Below are 18,787 nucleotides of genomic sequence, written 5' to 3'. Positions count from 1 at the left end.
CTGTGTGTGTGTCTGTCATTCACTCCCACATTCTGTCTGTCTGTCTGTGTGTGTGTCTGTCATTCACTCCCACATTCTGTCTGTCTGTGTGTGTGTGTCTGTCATTCACTCCCACATTCTGCCTGTGTGTCTATGTGTGTCTGTCATTCACTCCCACAGTCTGCCTGTCTGTCTATGTATGTCTGTCATTCACTCCCACATTCTGTCTGCTGTCTGTGTGTGTGTGTCTGTCATTCAGTCCCACATTCTGCCTGTCTGTCTATGTGTGTGTGTGTCTATCATTCACTCCCACATTCTGTCTATCTGTCTATGTGTGTGTCTGTCATTCACTCCCACATTCTGTCTGTCTGTCTATGTGTGTGTGTCTGTCATTCACTCCCACATTCTGTCTGTCTGTCTGTGTGTGTGTGTCTGTCATTCACTCCCACATTCTGTCTGTCTGTCTATGTGTGTGTGTCTGTCATTCACTCCCACATTCTGTCTGTCTGTATGTCTGTGTGTGTGTGTGTCATTCACTCCCACATTCTGTCTGTCTGTCTATGTGTGTGTCTGTCATTCACTCCCACATTCTGTCTGTCTCTGTGTGTGTGTCTGTCATTCACTCCCACATTCTGTCTGTATGTCTGTCTATGTGTGTGTGTCTGTCATTCACTCCCACATTCTGCCTGTCTGTCTGTGTGTGTGTGTCTGTCATTCAGTCCCACATTCTGTCTGTCTATGTGTGTGTGTGTCTGTCATTCACTCCCACATTCTGTCTGTCTGTCTATGTGTCTGTGTCTGTCATTCACTCCCACATTCTGCCTGTCTGTCTATGTGTGTGTGTGTCTATCATTCACTCCCACATTCTGTCTGTCTGTCTATGTGTGTGTCTGTCATTCACTCCCACATTCTGTCTGTGTGTGTGTGTGTGTCTGTCATTCACTCCCACATTCTGTCTGTCTGTCTATGTGTCTGTGTCTGTCATTCACTCCCACATTCTGTCTGTCTGTCTATGTGTGTGTCTGTCATTCACTCCCACATTCTGTCTGTGTGTGTGTGTGTGTCTGTCATTCACTCCCACATTCTGTCTGTCTGTCTATGTGTGTGTGTCTGTCATTCACTCCCACATTCTGTCTGTCTGTCTATGTGTGTGTGTCTGTCATTCAGTCCCACATTCTGTCTGTCTGTCTGTCTGTCTATGTGTGTGTGTCTGTCATTCACTCCCACATTCTGTCTGTCTGTGTGTGTGTCTGTCATTCACTCCCACATTCTGTCTGTCTGTCTGTGTGTGTGTCTGTCATTCACTCACACATTCTGTCTGTCTGTCTATGTGTGTGTGTGTCTATCATTCACTCCCACATTCTGTCTGTCTGTCTGTGTGTGTGTCTGTCATTCACTCACACATTCTGTCTGTCTGTCTATGTGTGTGTGTGTCTATCATTCACTCCCACATTCTGTCTGTCTGTCTATGTGTGTGTCTGTCATTCACTCCCACATTCTGTCTGTCTATGTGTGTGTGTCTGTCATTCACTCCCACATTCTGTCTGTCTGTCTATGTGTGTGTGTCTGTCATTCACTCCCACATTCTGTCTGTCTGTCTATGTGTGTGTCTGTCATTCACTCCCACATTCTGCCTGTCTGTCTATGTGTGTGTGTCTGTCATTCACTCCCACATTCTGTATGTCTATGTGTGTGTGTCTGTCATTCACTCCCACATTCTGTCTGTCTGTCTGTGTGTGTGTGTCTCATTCACTCCCACATTCTGTCTGTCTGTCTGTGTGTGTGTCTGTCATTCACTCACACATTCTGTCTGTCTGTCTATGTGTGTGTGTCTATCATTCACTCCCACATTCTGTATGTCTGTCTATGTGTGTGTGTCTGTCATTCACTCCCACATTCTGTCTGTCTGTATGTCTGTGTGTGTGTGTGTCATTCACTCCCACATTCTGTCTGTCTGTCTATGTGTGTGTGTCTGTCATTCACTCCCACATTCTGTCTGTCTATGTGTGTGTGTCTGTCATTCACTCCCACATTCTGTCTGTCTGTGTGTGTGTGTCTGTCATTCACTCCCACATTCTGTCTGTCTGTGTGTGTGTGTCTGTCATTCCCGGACTATCCATACCCACACTCCTCTGCATGACGTTACGACCACTCAGTGTCTTATGGTCTTATCTACTGTTAACAGGCATTGCCCAGGGAGCCTGTCTTTAATAAACATGTCACTGTGGTTGGTCGGGCAGGTTAAGTCCTTGATACCCACCTTGTGTATATATATCTATATATTGCATATCTCTTGTCTGTCTGTCTACCTATCTATATATTTTCTCCCCTATCTATCACCCCTAGTCACATCTCCATCTCTCTCAGATATAGATGAGTGTTCCCTCAGGTCTGATCTCTGCTTCCCTCACGGGACGTGTGAGAACGTGGAGGGGTCATACGTGTGCGTGTGTGACAGCGGGTACATGCCCAGTGAGGACAGGAAGAGATGTGAGGGTGAGTGGGGAAAGAAATGGGGAATGTCACTGAGTGATGGTGACACCCAACAGGAACCGTGTACTATTGTCTCTTACTGATGTCTCTTCCCACCTCCCACCCCCTGTCTCCTTCTACCCCCACCCTCTCTCTTTGTCTCCTCCCCCGTCTCTCTCCCTTCCCCCCTCTTCCTCTCCCCCTCTCTTTCTCTCATTCTCCCTCCCTCTCTGTCTCCTTGTCTCGCCTCCTTCTCTCCCCCCCCCACTATCGCTCTCTCCTTCTCTCCCCCCAACCATCTTTCTCTGTCTCCTTCTCCTCCCTCTCTCTCCCTCCCTCCCATCCGCCATCTCCTCCTCTCTCCCTCTCTCTCTCAGAGATACCCCGGGGCTTGGATCACAGAGACTGCTTCCTCAGTTTGGATGACTCTCTCTTCTGTGATAGTGTCCTTGCTGTCAATGTCACTCGGGAGCAATGCTGCTGCTCCTTAGGGGCAGGATGGGGGGACCACTGTGAGATCTACCCCTGCCCAGTGCATAGCTCAGGTACTCCAGGGCAACTACAGCCCCAGGCACCCTCAGATGATCTATCTCTAATGCACCTTTTCTGACTGTTTCTCTCAGTCTGGCTGTCACTCTTGTAGCTCATCTCTCTATTTTGCTTTGATCCTCTCTCTTCCTCTCTCACTGGATGTCTCTCCCTAACTTTCTCTTTCTCCCTAGCTGTCTCTCTCCCATCCCTTTCTCACTATCTTTTACCTTCTGTTTCTGTCTCTTTCCTTCTCTCTCTCTCTATATCCCTCCCTCTCTCTCCCTCTCTCTTCCTCAGTTGAGTTCCTCTCACTCTGTCCGGATGGAGTTGGATTCATTGTTGACCTTGACATCATGAGTTACGGACTCCCCACCTACCGAGGTAAGAGATCAAAGGTCAGGGGTCAGTGTCTGCTTTCTAGGGCCAGTGAGGGTGAGTGTTTGGGTCAAGGGCAGAGAAAAGTCAAAGGTCATAAGACGGGCAACTTGAAAACACTGGGGGTCATGGCTGGCGGTGAGGTGTTAGAGGTCACAAGGAAGAATTCTGGAAGGGTTCATAGGGCACTGGAGTTACATAGTTACATAGTTACATAGTAAATGAGGTTGAAAAAAGACATTCGTCCGTCAAGTTCAACCTATGCTACATTTAGACGACAGATACTTTATCCTATATCTATACTTCCTTATTGATCCAGAGGAAGCAAACAAAAAACCCCAGTGACACATTATCCAATGATATCTCATAAGGGAAAAATAAATTCCTTTCTGACTCCAATAATTGGCAATCAGATTACTCCCTGTATCAATAGCAAGATAGATCGGGTGCTTCAAAAAGCAACTGCGTCCACATATATCATGAACGAAATCCACAATAACCTCCTTCTCCAGTATGGATAATGGTATTAATGTCCCATGAATAAGGGAGAGGAAACTGGTGCCTAGTCTTGCTGATGGCCAAACACAAATAGCCAATATGGCACAGTAAACATTTCCCCAGAACCAGTATAAAAGTCCAGCATATAATATAATCCACAGAAAGCTCACTTTGTGGGTCTCCAATAGTCCTGTCCATCCTGGTGTTCATTGTGGAAGTAAGGTGGCCAGTCTGCCAGGGAGGAGAGTAATACACAGACATAGAGACTAGCAGGGCACTGCCTAAGCATACATGAAAAGGTCCAGAGGAGGCTCACATATGTAAAAATATTACCTTTATTGGATCATAAGAGATCCCCAACACAATATAATACGCATTTTGTGTTGGGGATCTCTTATGATCCAATAAAGATAATATTTTTTCATATGTGAGCCTCCTCTGGATCTTTTCATTCATGCTAGTCTCTATTTTTGTGTTTTACTCCCTGGAGCAACATCTTTCCCATGTTTACTTATTTGGTATATCCCTGTATACCTTTCCTTTCTAAAAAGATGTCCAACCTTTTTTTATAACACATCTATTGTATCCGCCATCACATTGCCTGTTTAATGCAAGATAAGATCTTGTTTGCCTTTGCAGCTACTGCATGACTTTGGGCACTATTGCTAAGCCTGCTGTCTACAAGCACTCCTAAATCCTTCTCCATCATCGATTCTCCTAATTTATCCCCATTTCATTTGTAAATGACCTGTTCATTCTTGTTTCCTAAATGCATAACCTTACATTTATCTGTATTAAACCTCACCTGCCATTTACCTGCCCAAGTTTCCAATCTCTCCAAGTCCTTCTGAAGAGAAATTACATCATGCTCTGATTCTACTACCTTACACAATGTAGTATCATCAGCAAAGATGGAGACTTTGATCTCGATGCCAATCTCCATTAATCTGCCTACCCATCTCACACTGAAAGGGTCCTATATTTTCTTTTCTTATTTTTTTGTTATTAAGGTACTTAAAGAACTTTTTAGGGTTGATCTTACTTTCTATTGCAATCCTTTTTTCATTTTTGCTCATTTTATTGCCCTTTCGCATTTTTTGTTACATTCCTTATAATTCTGATACGATGTCTCTGTCCCTTCTGACTTAAAGAATCTAAACGCCTTCCTCTTCTTGTCCATTTCCTCCCCTACCTGTTAATTTAGCCACATTGGTTTAGACCAGGGGTGCGCAAACTGGGGTGAGCTAGATTTTCTGGGGGGGCGCGGCAGTTATAGAGGTCTCGCGCTCTCCACCGTGCGAAGCCTCCATAACACACTTCTCTTCCAGCGACGTGTCGTCATGTTAACCCGGCATCAAATGGCGCCATGGGGTCACGTAATGTCACATTACCATGGCAATATGATGTCACATGACCCCGTGCGTCATTTGACGCGGGGGGGGGGGAGGGTTTTTGCGCGAGGCGCCGAGGAGAGTAGGCAGGGGTACGCATGGGGAAAAGTCCCGGGTTTAGATTTGTCTCTTTTATACTTATTACCCAAGGGTATACACTGATAAGTGTGCTTTTCTAACAATGTTTTAAAGACTGCCCATTTATCTTCTACATTTTTCCTGCAAAAACATCATCCCAGTGTATTACTTGCAGATTATTCCTCAATTTATTCAAATCTGCCTTTCTAAAATGTAAAGTCTTTGTTGACCCCGTATAATAAGGTTTTTGATCAGTTTTTGATCAGTTCCCGGACTTGAATATTTGTTATTACTTCTACATTGTTTAATATTACCAAACCCAGAACTGCCCCTCTGCTGGTTGGTTCTTCAATAATTTGAGTCATGTAATTGTCTTTAAGCACCCCCAAAAACCTGTTCCCTTTCGTGGTAAGATCTCATTGCCCCACTCTATGTCTGGATAACTAAGATCACCCATTATGCAAACATGACCCAGTTTTGATGCCTTCTCCATTTGCTAAAGTATTTTAGCTTCCACAATCTCACAGATATTTGGTGGTTTATAGCATATCCCTACAAATAGTTTCTTTGTACTTTTACCTCCACTGCTAATTTCTATCCACAAAGTCTCTACATTTTCATCATTCCCTTCATAAACATCTTCCCTTAGAATAGGTTTTAGATCCGGTTTAACATATAAACATACTCCACCTCCCCTTCAATTTGTTCGAGCCTTCCGAAAAAGGGAATAACCCTCTAAATTAACTGTCCAGTCATGAGTTTCATCCCACCGTGTTTCAGTAATGCCTATGATATCATACTGCTCCCTTGCAGCTATTAATTCAAGCTCCCCCATTTTATCTGTCAGGCTTCTTGCTTTAGCATTTAAGGTTTTTTTCAGCCTGTACTATTATCTTATCTGCTTCTTCCTTTCTGCGCCCACTAGGTTTAGTCTTTAGAAATTTTCTAGTATTATCTGTATTTACTATGGGTATCTCACTGCTTGTCAAACTCGCACTTGCCTCCATGACCCTTGCTATGTCCCCATCCCTATCTATTCTATTTAGTTTGTTATCTGTTTCTTGTCCCTCCCATCTATGCTAGTTTTAAATCTCCTCCAACCTTTTTAACATTCTCCTTACCATAAAGATAGCACCTCTCAATAAAAGGAAACCAGTGCTCTAAAAACCCCAAACCCTCCTTCCTGCACCACTTTCTTAGCCATGCATTAACCTCCCTGATCTCTGACTGTCTCCCTGCGGTAGCGCATGGCACTGGTAGTTTTCCAGAAAATACTACCTTGGAGGTCCTTGCCTTAAGCTTGCAGCCAACATGTACCAAGACCGCCGGGTCAATCCCAGCCCCACCCCCCACAATCTGTCTACCCGGTCCGCAATGTGCCGAACTCAAGACCCCGGGAGACAACAAACTATTCGGTTCATGCGGTCATGGCAACAGATTGCCCTATCTACCTCCCTAATAATGGAGTCCCCTACTACCACAATCTTTCTTGTTCTCTGAGTATCCTGAGTTCCCTCTGCGCTGGAGGAACTATTCCCCTGGCTGCTAGAGGAATCAGTCTCCCCCAGCCTTGCCATTCCTGCCATTTCTTCACCCAATCTGACAAATCTATTGGGATGGGTCAGCTCAGAACTAGCCAGCCTTTTCCTCTTCCCTCTGCTTCCCCTTCTAACTGTTACCCAGCTACCTACCTGTACCTCACTCACAGCTCCACCATCTACACCACTAGTCCCAGCCAGGGCCTGCTTAGTGAGCACTAAACTCCTTTCAAGATTATCAATGTCCCTCAATATTGCAAGTTTCCTCTTCAGATCAGCCATCTCTGACTCTAAAGAGACCACCCGCTCACACTTCTCACTGCGGTATGCTCCCTGGAACAGCTGCTCCAAGTGCACATACAGTACATGTGGCAAGATGTGCATTGAGTGGCATTCTCAATCCGGCTCATTGTTGCAACTATGGAGTTATAAGTACTAACAATTTACAGTATTTCAATATACTATACCTTGTTCCAACTCCTGGTTCTAACTCCTCACAGCACTTGAAATCAAACTGTAATTCCATCACACAGATCAGGACACACAAGCTCAAGGGGGTCAATCATACCAGATTGTGGTTGGAAAGCTACTGAATACTGAAGTTGAGGTTCGATCTGAAGGCCAGGGGTCATTAGGTGACTTCTGGTTACTGTAAGTGGATTGAGGGTTGGAGATGGCGAGAGGAGAATCTGTGTGCATTGTGGGTAAAACTAGGCAGAGCTAGCACCTCCTAGGGGTCAAGAAGAGGCCTTGAACGCAAAGGTCGCATAGCGTGGTTGTGATGATGACCTAAAGGTTATGGCCATTATCTTGAGAGATCAAAGGTAATTAATGACTTGAGGGTGATAAATTACAGGAGGGAAAAGTGATAGGCTCAGAGGTTCATGAGGGACTTAGAGTCAGAGGTCAAGTGGAGAGGGTGGACATCCCAAACATCTTAGAGGTGAATTGAGAGTCTAAGGTCACGAGGGAGCTAAGGTGATGACCTCTGGGTCAAGGTTTGGGATGGGGACCTGAGGATTACCTGAAGGGCAGAGGTGAATGGGGGACACCTGGAAGGATAATGTTCTCTTGGCATGTCCTTCGGTCAGATGTCAGGGTTCCAGGATAGAAGAGTAGAGAGGGTGCAAGAATGTGACCTGAAGTTTAGAGATCACGGGTGAGACATAACCAGGACTGATCTCTTCAACAGACATCGATGAGTGTCAACTCTTTGGACAAGAGATCTGCAAGGAGGGGAAGTGCGTGAACACACAGCCCGGCTACGAGTGCTACTGCAAACATGGCTATTACTACGATACAAGGCTGCTCCAGTGCATGGGTGAGATAGAAAGGGGGAGAGGAGGGAGAGGCTGCTCCAGTGCATGGGAGAGAGCAGGAGGAGGCTGCTCCAGTGCATGGGAGAGAGAGAAAGGGAGAGGAGGAGAGAGAAATGAGAGAAGGGGGAGATAGAGGGAGAGGAGAGGAGGATATAAACTGCTGTTGTGCATTGGTAAGAGAATGTACCAGTGGGAAGAGAAATGAGATAGGCAGTGTGACAGGACGGCCTTGCGGTAGGGACTGTAAGAGTCCCAAACAGTGGGTAAGGTTTTTAATTTCAGTGGTTTATTTTCCACAATCAAATAAACATTAGGCACACCGTCCCTTTAAGGCAAAAACAAAACATAAAAACAATGCCTACTCCACGGTAGGGAGGCGAACTGTACAATATAAGCTTAGCTATGGGCTGGCCGACTAAACCGGTTACCAGCTTTAAATAACACATTCAGGGATAGAGAAATAAGATCAATTCCTTATCTGTTTGGAGAGAGAGAGTCCAGGCAATCCTTCTGGATCCAGCAGGCTGGACAGGAGCTCTGTATTCTGAGACAGACAGCCACTACCAGCAGTAACCTCCTTATCAAGCTGCCTGATAGCTGTCTTAATTCAGCCCTGATAGCTCAGATACCTCTAACTGGGTTAACCCTCTGACTGCTGGCTTCAGCAGTCAGAGGTATGTTTCCCAGGCATACTCATCAACAAATGATTTCACCCTGTCCCGGGCAGAGACAATTACAGCCAAGAAAGAAGCAATGGAGACTGTCAGGGAAGAGGGAGATAGGAGGCAGAGGCTGCTGTAGTGCATGGGTGAGAGAGTTCTTGGAGACCACATGTCGGAGGAGAGAATAGCAACGTATGCAGCGCATGGAATTGGAAAGGGAGAGTCTACTGAAAGGGAGTGGAGGAAAGCGACTGCTGAGGGAGAGACGAGACAAACTGCTGCTACGAGTGGGGCATGAAGAGCAATATTAGAGAGCAAAGAGGTGCAGTGAGAGGGATTAGAGGAGATATGCATGGAGATGGGTATTATGGGCAGGCTAGGTAGGCAATCCCACCTCTTGCTGTCCCTAAGGTCTCCCCTCCTTTCCCCCCAGATGTGGATGAGTGTGTAGATGAATCAAACTGTGTGAATGGCCAGTGCATCAACACTCGGGGCTCCTTCTACTGCCGCTGCCCCCAGCACACCCACTACCACCCCAATCACAAGCTGTGCCTGCCCAATGCTGAGCTGGGTGAGTGTGCAGTACTCCCATCCTATCCCCCCACCCCCTCACTGCATCACTGATACCTCTGCACTGCATCCTTCATACAGCATCCTTACATCTACATTGCACATCACTGCATCTACATTACACATCACTGCCTCTCTATTACACATCACTGCATCTGTATTACACATTCCTGTATCTACATTACACATCACTGCATCTACATTACATATCACTGCATCTACATTACACATCACTGCATCTGTATTACACATCACTGCATCTGTATTACACATTCCTGTATCTACATTACACATCACTGCATCTACATTACACATCACTGCATCTGTATTACACATCACTGCATCTACATTACACATCACTGCATCTGTATTACACATCACTGCATCTACATTACACATCACTGCATCTACATTACACATCACTGCATCTCTATTACAGATCACTGCATCTACATTACACATCACTGCATCTGTATTACACATTGTTGCATCTGTATTACACATCGCTGCATCTGTATTACACATCGCTGCTTCTGTATTACACATCGCTGCTTCTGTATTACACATCGCTGCTTCTGTATTACACATCACTGCATCTACATTACACATCACTGCATCTACATTACACATCACTGCATCTGTATTACACATCACTGCATCTCTATTACACATCACTGCATCTACATTACACGTCACTGCATCTGTATTACACATTGTTGCATCTGTATTACACATCGCTGCATCTGTATTACACATCGCTGCTTCTGTATTACACATCACTGCATCTACATTACACATCACTGCATCTACATTACACATCACTGCATCTACATTACACATCACTGCATCTACATTACACAGCACTGCATCTCTATTACACATCACTACATCTGTATTAAACATCACTGCATCTACATTACACATCACTGCATGTGTATTAAACATCACTGCATCTACATTACACATCACTGCATCTACATTACACATCATTGCATCTACATTACACATCACTGCATCTACATATCACTGCATCTGTATTACACATGACTGCATCTGTATTACACATCACTGCATCTGTATTACACATCACTGCATCTTACATTACACATCACTGCATCTACATTAGAAATCACTGCATCTACATTACACATCACTGCATCTACATTACACATCACTGCATCTACATTACACATCACTGCATCTGTATTACACATCACTGCATCTACATTACACATCACTGCATCTCTATTACACGTCACTGCATTTATGATGCTCCATCACTGTATTTCTGTCACCCCATGACTGTATCTCGATTGCTTCCTCACTGTATTTCCATTTCCACTTCCTTCCTCAATATTTGGACCCTGAATGTGCTACATCTCCTCACTGTAACTCTCGTCCTGTTCCCTCAATGCCTGCCCCCATAATACCCCTACTGCCCCCATAATACGCCTACTGCCCCCATAATACCCCTACTGCCCCGTAATACGCCTACTGCCCCAATAATACCCCTATGCAGCATCCTTAACAGCCCTTCGCTGCTTCCTCAAATACCTTTCTGCTTCCTTTATTACCATTTCACTGCATCATTAATACCGCTTCTCACCCCCCCCCCCTCACTTTCTCCCGCAGATGTTGACGAGTGTCGCGACCCTGGATTGTGTCGCAACGGGCGTTGTGTAAACACGATGGGTTCCTTTCACTGCGAGTGCACCCTTCCCTGGAGCCTGGACCCCCTGGGGAGACACTGTAACCCCCCAGACATACAATCAGGTGACACAACACACACACGGAGGGACTAAACACATTTACAAACACAATCAGATGACATAAAACACACACTAACAAACTCACACAAAGACAAAGCGGAAACTAACATATTCACAGAAACACAATAAGATGACACAGCATAAACACACATACACACACAAAGAGGCACTGGACAGACTGAAGGAGACACAGTTAGATGATACAACACACCAATACAAAGATGAACTAAACACATTTGGAGACACACGATCAGATGGCACAACATAGACGCACACTAACACACACAAAGAGGACCTGAAAACATTCGCAGACACACAATCAGGTCAGACAACAAGCACTAACACAGACAGGCACAAACAAAGAGAGGTTAAACACATTCAGAAACACACAGTCAGCACAACACACAAAGTGAGACTGAACATATCCAGACTCATGATCAGATGACACAACACACAGACATTAACACACACACATTCACAGTTTCACAATCAGATGAAACCACACTAAAACACACGTAAAGAGGGACTAAACAAATTTTGATACACAATTCAATGACACAGCACACAGACACACTAACACACACAAAGGACTAGATAGAGACTTTTACAGACAAAATCAGATGACACAACACACACAAACTAACACAAAGAGGGACGGGACACACACACAGACACACAAAGATCCCAACACACACTAAAACACACACAAATAAGTCTATAAAGTGGAACTTAATACAACAAACAATAGCACAAAGCAGTGTTAACACAACCAAATAATATCACATAGCACATTATTAAATAATACAAAGCACAATTCATCATGCAGCACAATGTAACATGACACAGAAATACAGTACAAAGCAGAAACAACACAATGTGACAACATAAGATGAAATACTGCTACAAAATAGCATTACCCACACACAGTAACAGACCCTCCTCTCTCACAGACCGAGAGGCTCTTGATATCTGCTGGAGAATGCGAGGTGTGGACGGGATCTGTTCCCGCGCTATGGGGGGGTCCCAGCTGTCGCTGGCCGAGTGCTGCTGCCGGCAGGGGCAGGGGTGGGGACTGAGGTGCATTTCCTGCCCACCCAGGCATGGTAAGGGATCAAGAGATGAGTCCGCAGGAGGACTGGTGAAGACAATTTCTGGTCATGATCCCTGATAGGGGTGATAGAGAAAGTCCACCTACTGCAGTAACAGTGTCATGTAATGAGCTTTAACAGGGGGTGGGGGGTAAGAGTGAAATCCTCCCTACTGAGGTAATAGTGTCTTATGTTGAGACTTAGTAGGGGGTAGAGAGAAATTCTATCTACTGGGGTAACATTGTCGGTTAGTACCCTTACTAGGAGAAATAGAGAGTAAGAGTCCCCCTAATGGGGTAACAGTGTCTGTTAATAATCCCAGATAAGAGCAATAAAGAATGAGGTTCCAACTACTGGAGTAACAGAGTCTGGTAATGAGACTGAATAGGGTAATAGAGAGGGAGATGTGTCTGGTAATGGTCCTTAATAGGGGAAATAGAGAGGGAGATTCCACTTACTGGGTAACAGTGTCTGGTAATGAGATTTAATAGGGGAATAGAGTGAGGTGTTTCACCTGCAGAGGTCATACTGTGGGATAATAGTGGAACAGAGAGTGAGATTCTACCTACTCGGGTAACATTGTCTTATTATGAGACTTAGAGTAACAGGGGAATAGAGAGTGAGATTCCACCTACATACAGGAGTAACAGTGCCTGGTAATGATTCTCAATAGGGTAATAGAACGGAAGGTGTCCCCTCATGGGGCAACAGTGTCTGATAATGAGCCTTAATAAGGGGAATAGAGACTGGGATGCCCCCCACTGGGTTACGAGTGTCAGGTAATTATACCTAACATAGCACAAGGGATAACAATCCCCTCAAATACGTCTAAATGACACATGAATGGAGTAAATAATGCCTAAAATACCCCCAGACGGAGTAACTAACTCTAGTGTACTATAACCTATATACCTAGTGCTATATAAGGATTGTTCCCTGTATACAGTATACGCCCCTGTGACTGTCTCTTGGGTATTTTCCCATCTATTTCCCAGCCCAGACGTGCTCCGTGTCTCACAGCGAGGCCAATTCCTTCTGGGAGTCCAGTGCCCACCACGTGAAAAAGTCTCGCAGGGGTAATGCCATACCCCCTGGCTCGCCACTCTTACACCCTCACTAATATCTATACTACCCCGCCCTCACTAATATCTACACTACCACACCCTCACTAACATCTACACTACCACACCCTCACTAACATCTACACTACCACACCCTCACTAACATCTACACTACCACACCCTCACTAACATCTACACTACCTAGCTAGACCACTCTCTCTCAATCTTCATCCCTCCTTCTCCCTCTTCTTCAGTCTCTCACTCTCCTGCAATGGGACATTTGGCCAGGACTACTCACCGCAGGTCATCTTTTCCGCCGGTGACCTCGCTGCCTTCCACCAACTGCCATCTTTAAATATCCTTGTATCTCCCCAGCCGCAGGGCACCTCTGTCCTGGGATCTCCACAGCCGCAGGGCACCACTGTCATCAGATGTCCGCAGCCGCAGGGCACCTCTGTCCTTGGATCTCCACAGCCGCAGGGCACCTCTGTCCTTGGATCTCCACATCCGCAGGGCACCTCTGTCATCAGATCTCCCCAGCCGCAGGGCACCTCTGTCATCAGATCTCCCCAGCCGCAGGGCACCTCTGTCCTGGGATCTCCACAGCCGCAGGGCACCTCTGTCCTTGGATCTCCACAGCCACAGAGCACCTTGCACCGCTCAGACTGCATTTGTGCACGTGCACCACCAGAGCACCAGCGCGGCCACCAGCAGCCAGAACACATTTTTTAACTTCCCGGGGAATGCAGGCGGAGCGGCAGCCGCATGAGGTGTCCTGCTGGGGAGATCTGAGGGTAGTTAAAGATGGTGGAAGGCGGCGAGGTGACCGGTGGCGAGGTGATCCGCGCTGAATAGTTCTTGATTCGGAGCGCTGGTGACGATTTGTTTGCGGTCAAATGGCTGTGGCCAAATGTCCTAAAATGCTCTCTCCTCTATCCCCCTCTCTTTCCATTGTCCTCTCCTCTTTCTCTATCCCCATCTCTATTCCCAGTGTCCTTCACGCTCTCCTTTCTCTATCCCCCCCTCTTCCCAGTGTTCTTCTCTCTCTCTATCCCCCCCTCTTCCCAGTGTTCTTCTCTCTCTCTCTATCCCCCCCTCTTCCCAGTGTTCTTCTCTCTCTCTCTATCCCCCCCTCTTCCCAGTGTCCTTCTCTCTTTCTCTCTCCCCCTCTTCCCCATGTCCTTCTCTCTCTCTATTTCCCTCTCTCTCTTTTTCTCCCTCTCTCTCTCTTCCTCGTGTCCATCTCTCTCTCTTTTTTTTTTTTTGCTTTCTCAGTCCCCCTTTCTCTCCGAGACTCTTTCACTTATTTCCAGCATCTATGTCTTCGTATTGCTCTCTTCTCCCTCTCTTCCTCATTCTCCCTCCCCCCACCCCTTTCTCTCCCTGGCTTTCTCCCTCTCCATCCCTTTCTCTCTCGCTCCCCCTCTCTTTCTTTCTCCCACCCTCCCATCCCCATCTCTCCCGATCTCTCTCTCACACCCTTCCATCCCTCTCACGATCTCTCTCTCTCTCTCTCTCTCAGGTGGTGACAGTTCAGAGGAGGAGTCTGATGAGTGCACCTGTGTGAACGGTCTCTGTGTGAGGGGTTCTCATGGGCTCACATGTGAGTGTCATGGGGGCTTCCAGCTGGATATCACCAGGACCCGCTGCCTTGGTGAGCTATAGCTCTGCGTCCTTATGGATCATGGCTTGGTTATCAACTGAGTGATTGAGGATTTTTAATTGGCATACGGATAAGTGATTGGCGTATTAATAAGCTAATGGCTATTGTTTATTGATAAGTGATTGGTTATTGTGTATTAATAAGTTATTGGCTAGTGTGTATTGATAAGTGATTTGTTATTGTATATTGATACTATTGATATTAAAATAATAGTTCTCAATAAAAGAATTGAGATTATTCATTGGTGAATGATGCCTGATTATTGGTTATTGTGCATTGGTCACTGTTTGATTATTGGCCGATTGATAAGGTATTGCTGATCATGCATTAATTGGTTATTGGAATATTGATGGCTGATTTTTAGATGATTCATGACTAATTAGTTATTGTCTATGGATTAATGATTGGTTTTTATGTATTGAATATTGGTGGGTTATTAGTGTATTGATAAGAGATTGGGTATTGGTGTATTGATATATTATTGGTTATTGTTTGATGCTTAGTAATGTTTTTTATGAATTGGTAATTGGTTATTGGTGTTATTACAAGTGATTTGTTCTTGCTTTATTGATAAATGGTTAGTTCTTGTGTATTGATACGTGATTGGATATTGGTGTATTGATAAGTAATTGGTTATTGTTTATTGATACGTGATTGGTTCTTGTGTATTAATAAGTTAATGGTTATTGGTGTATCAACAACTGATTCTTTCTTGTGTATTGATAAATAATTGGTTATTTGTGTTTTGATCAGTTATTGGTGTATTAATAAATGATTGGTTCTTGTATATTGATTGCTGAATGGTTATTGGTGTATTGATAAGGGATTTGAGTATTGGTATATCAGTAAATGGTTCTTGTGTGTTAATTATTGGTTTCTTGATATTATATTGATGGTTGTGTATTGATCACCATTTGATTATTGGCTGATTGATAATTGTTTTTTGACCCCCAGATCTGGATGAATGCAGACAGAGGAACCCACAGGGATCTCTCTGCAAAAACAGCCGGTGTATTAACACGGAGGGATCCTTCCGATGCGTGTGTAAACAAGGCTACACGCGCTCCCGACACCCCCACATCTGCATTCCGCAGAGGAAGAGATAGCTGCGCGCTCAGACTCAACAGCGTCCCTCCCCCCCCCCCCCCCCACTCCCACTCCCCTCATTCAAGCTGAGGACCAAAGACAAAAACACAGCACCAAAGGCAGCAGGACTTATAGAGAGAGACAGAGCGAGGGTGTGGAGAGAAAGAGGGAATGAGTGAGAGGGAGGAAAGAGATAGGGAGGGATGGAGAGAAAGGGGGGAAAGAGAGGAAGGAAAGACTGAGAGAGAGGAGTGGAAAATCATTTATTTGTATATACCACAAACTATTTCCACAGTGCTGTATATAATCTAGTACAGAACCGACCCAGGAGCTGTCACTCCAAATCCCAGATCCCCTGTATATTTATAGGAAAGAGTCCTGTATACCTGTATATCCTCCTTTGCAGCACACAGACAGACATAACGACGCTATGCAGCTATCTGCAAGGGCGAAGGAACCACTGCATATATATATATATATGTGTATATATATGTACATTACCATCCAGCACGGCAGCAGAACAGCAAGAAAGAGGCAGCACTCAGAAGTAAATATACTGAAAAAATATATAATAACAGCCACATAAGACCTTGCTGTTCTGCTGCCCTGCTGGATGGTAATGTACATTTTTGCTTTCTTATGAGACTAGCACCAGGCCCTGTTTGGATTTCTACATTGGAGTGCTTTCTGTTCTCTTTACCTATATATGTGTGTGTGTGTATATATACTGTATATATATATATATATATATATATATATATATATATATATATATATATATATATACATAAATGTATATATGCATATATATATATACATATATATATATATATATATATATATATATATATATACACACATGTGAATGTGCTCACAAGTGATATTCTTTATATATATATACAGTGGTCGACAAATCACCAAAAAATCTACTCGCCACCTAGTACCACACGTGTGCTGCTTGGCCCAATAGGAGCTCGCCACGATGTTAAATCCACTCGCCCGGGGCGTGCAAATGTATAGGTTTGTCGAACACTGTATATATATATATATATATATATATATATTTATGTTGCTTCTTTTTAGTGTATTATTTGTATGACTTTTAATATTAAAATAAAAATTACAATCTTCCAGATAAATAAAGCCTTTATTTATTATTATTATGTTATGTTATAATTAATATTAGAGAGAGAACGTGAAGAACTGCAAAAATAGTGCGTCAGAGGAATAAGTTATATATATAGCAAATGGAAATATTACTGTATGCTCATTTGCATGTCTTAGACTGGCCTGCAACCCTGCCTTTCACCATTATCACCCAGCATACAGTGCTTCTACGTCACGTCACATGACCCGCGGTGTCATTTGACACCCATCGCCATGGAGACACCTGGACGCGAGGCCTGGTAAGTGAATTTACAGAGGCCTCACGCTGAGTAGCCCCCCCTGAAATCTGTTGTGCACATCTGATATAAACTACATTCCTGGATGTGCAGCAGGACGATCATTTAACATTGAGTGTTCCATGGTTGTGACTGGTGGGGGGATCTTGACATACTGTATATGTTTGCAGAGTTTGCAACGTGTGTTGTTGCATGGTTTTGTGCCACTATCAGTGTCTTTAAGTTCGTTGTGAAGTTTTCTGTTGACTAATTTCTGTTTGAGGTTTGGTGGTTGCCGGAACGCAAGAATGGGAGGTTTGGGGAAGATTTATTTTAATGTCACATCCTCTGCCAGCATGGGTTGCAGATCTTTGATTATTTTTCGTATTCCATCTAGGGTAGGGTTGTATGTGGCCACTAGTGGTATGCGTGTGGTAGGTTCTTTCTGTCTGTATTGTAGCAGGTGTTCTCGTGGGGCTTTTAGTGCAGATGTAATAGTTTTGGCAATGGTCTTAGGTTTGTATCCCTTCTGTCTAAACAATTTGGTCAGGGTTGTGAGATGCCTGTTTCTGTCTTCAGTGTCAGAGCATATGCGGTGGTATCTTATAGCCTGGCTGTGTATGATACCTCTTTTTGTGTGGGTGGGATGGAGCTGGAGCTGTGGAGGTAACTGCATCTGTCTGTTGGTTTCTTATATACAGCTGTGTGTAGACTGCAATGGGTACCAAGATGGCACCGCAATATGCCAATCTTTTCATGGCAAATCTTGAACAAAGATTCCTAACCACATGCTCCCACAAACCCTACTAATACTACAGACACATTGATGACCTGTTTATAATATGGACAAAGGGTGAAGGAAACCTAAAACAATTCCACGAGTCCCTGAACTCATTCCATCCATCAATTAAACTCAAAATGGATTATTGGGCAAACCTATTAAACTTTCTAAATACAAAAGTAACACTGAAAGATGGCAAACTACACACATCTGTATACAAGAAACCAACAGACAGATGCAGTTACCACAACAGCTCCAGCTTCCATCCCTCTCATACAGAACAAGATCTCATACACAGCCAGGCTATAAGACACCACCGCATATGCTCTGACACTGAAGACAGAAAAAGGCATCTCACAACCCTGACCGAATCGTTCAGACAGAAGGGATACAAACCAAAGACTATTGCGAGAATTATTACATCTGCACTAAAAGCCCCACGAGAACACCTGCTACAATACAGACAGAAAGAGCCACACGCATACCACTAGTGGCCACATACAACCCTACCCTAGAGGGAATACGAAAAATAATCAAAGATCTG

At 44.5% G+C, this 18,787-nt stretch overlaps 1 protein-coding gene across 1 annotated transcript in view; it reads left to right on the top strand.

Moving 5' to 3' along the window:
* Positions 1-17,219, top strand: part of LTBP3 (latent transforming growth factor beta binding protein 3) — an 83,003-nt gene extending 65,784 nt beyond the window's left edge. Inside the window, exons 16-25 of the mRNA XM_075569384.1 lie at positions 2,347-2,475; positions 2,829-2,996; positions 3,280-3,363; positions 8,055-8,183; positions 9,277-9,414; positions 11,046-11,186; positions 12,133-12,285; positions 13,266-13,346; positions 14,854-14,985; positions 15,949-17,219. Coding sequence (XP_075425499.1) covers positions 2,347-2,475; positions 2,829-2,996; positions 3,280-3,363; positions 8,055-8,183; positions 9,277-9,414; positions 11,046-11,186; positions 12,133-12,285; positions 13,266-13,346; positions 14,854-14,985; positions 15,949-16,100 — 1,307 coding nt within the window. The 3' untranslated portion in view covers positions 16,101-17,219. The remainder of the gene's footprint in view (positions 1-2,346; positions 2,476-2,828; positions 2,997-3,279; positions 3,364-8,054; positions 8,184-9,276; positions 9,415-11,045; positions 11,187-12,132; positions 12,286-13,265; positions 13,347-14,853; positions 14,986-15,948) is intronic.
* The last annotated feature ends 1,568 nt before the right edge of the window (positions 17,220-18,787 follow it).

Source organism: Ascaphus truei, chromosome 14, assembly GCF_040206685.1.
Source record: "Ascaphus truei isolate aAscTru1 chromosome 14, aAscTru1.hap1, whole genome shotgun sequence".
Lineage (NCBI taxonomy): Eukaryota > Metazoa > Chordata > Amphibia > Anura > Ascaphidae > Ascaphus > Ascaphus truei.
Note: the sequence above shows the minus strand (reverse complement) of the source record. Positions and strands in the feature narration are given on the sequence as shown.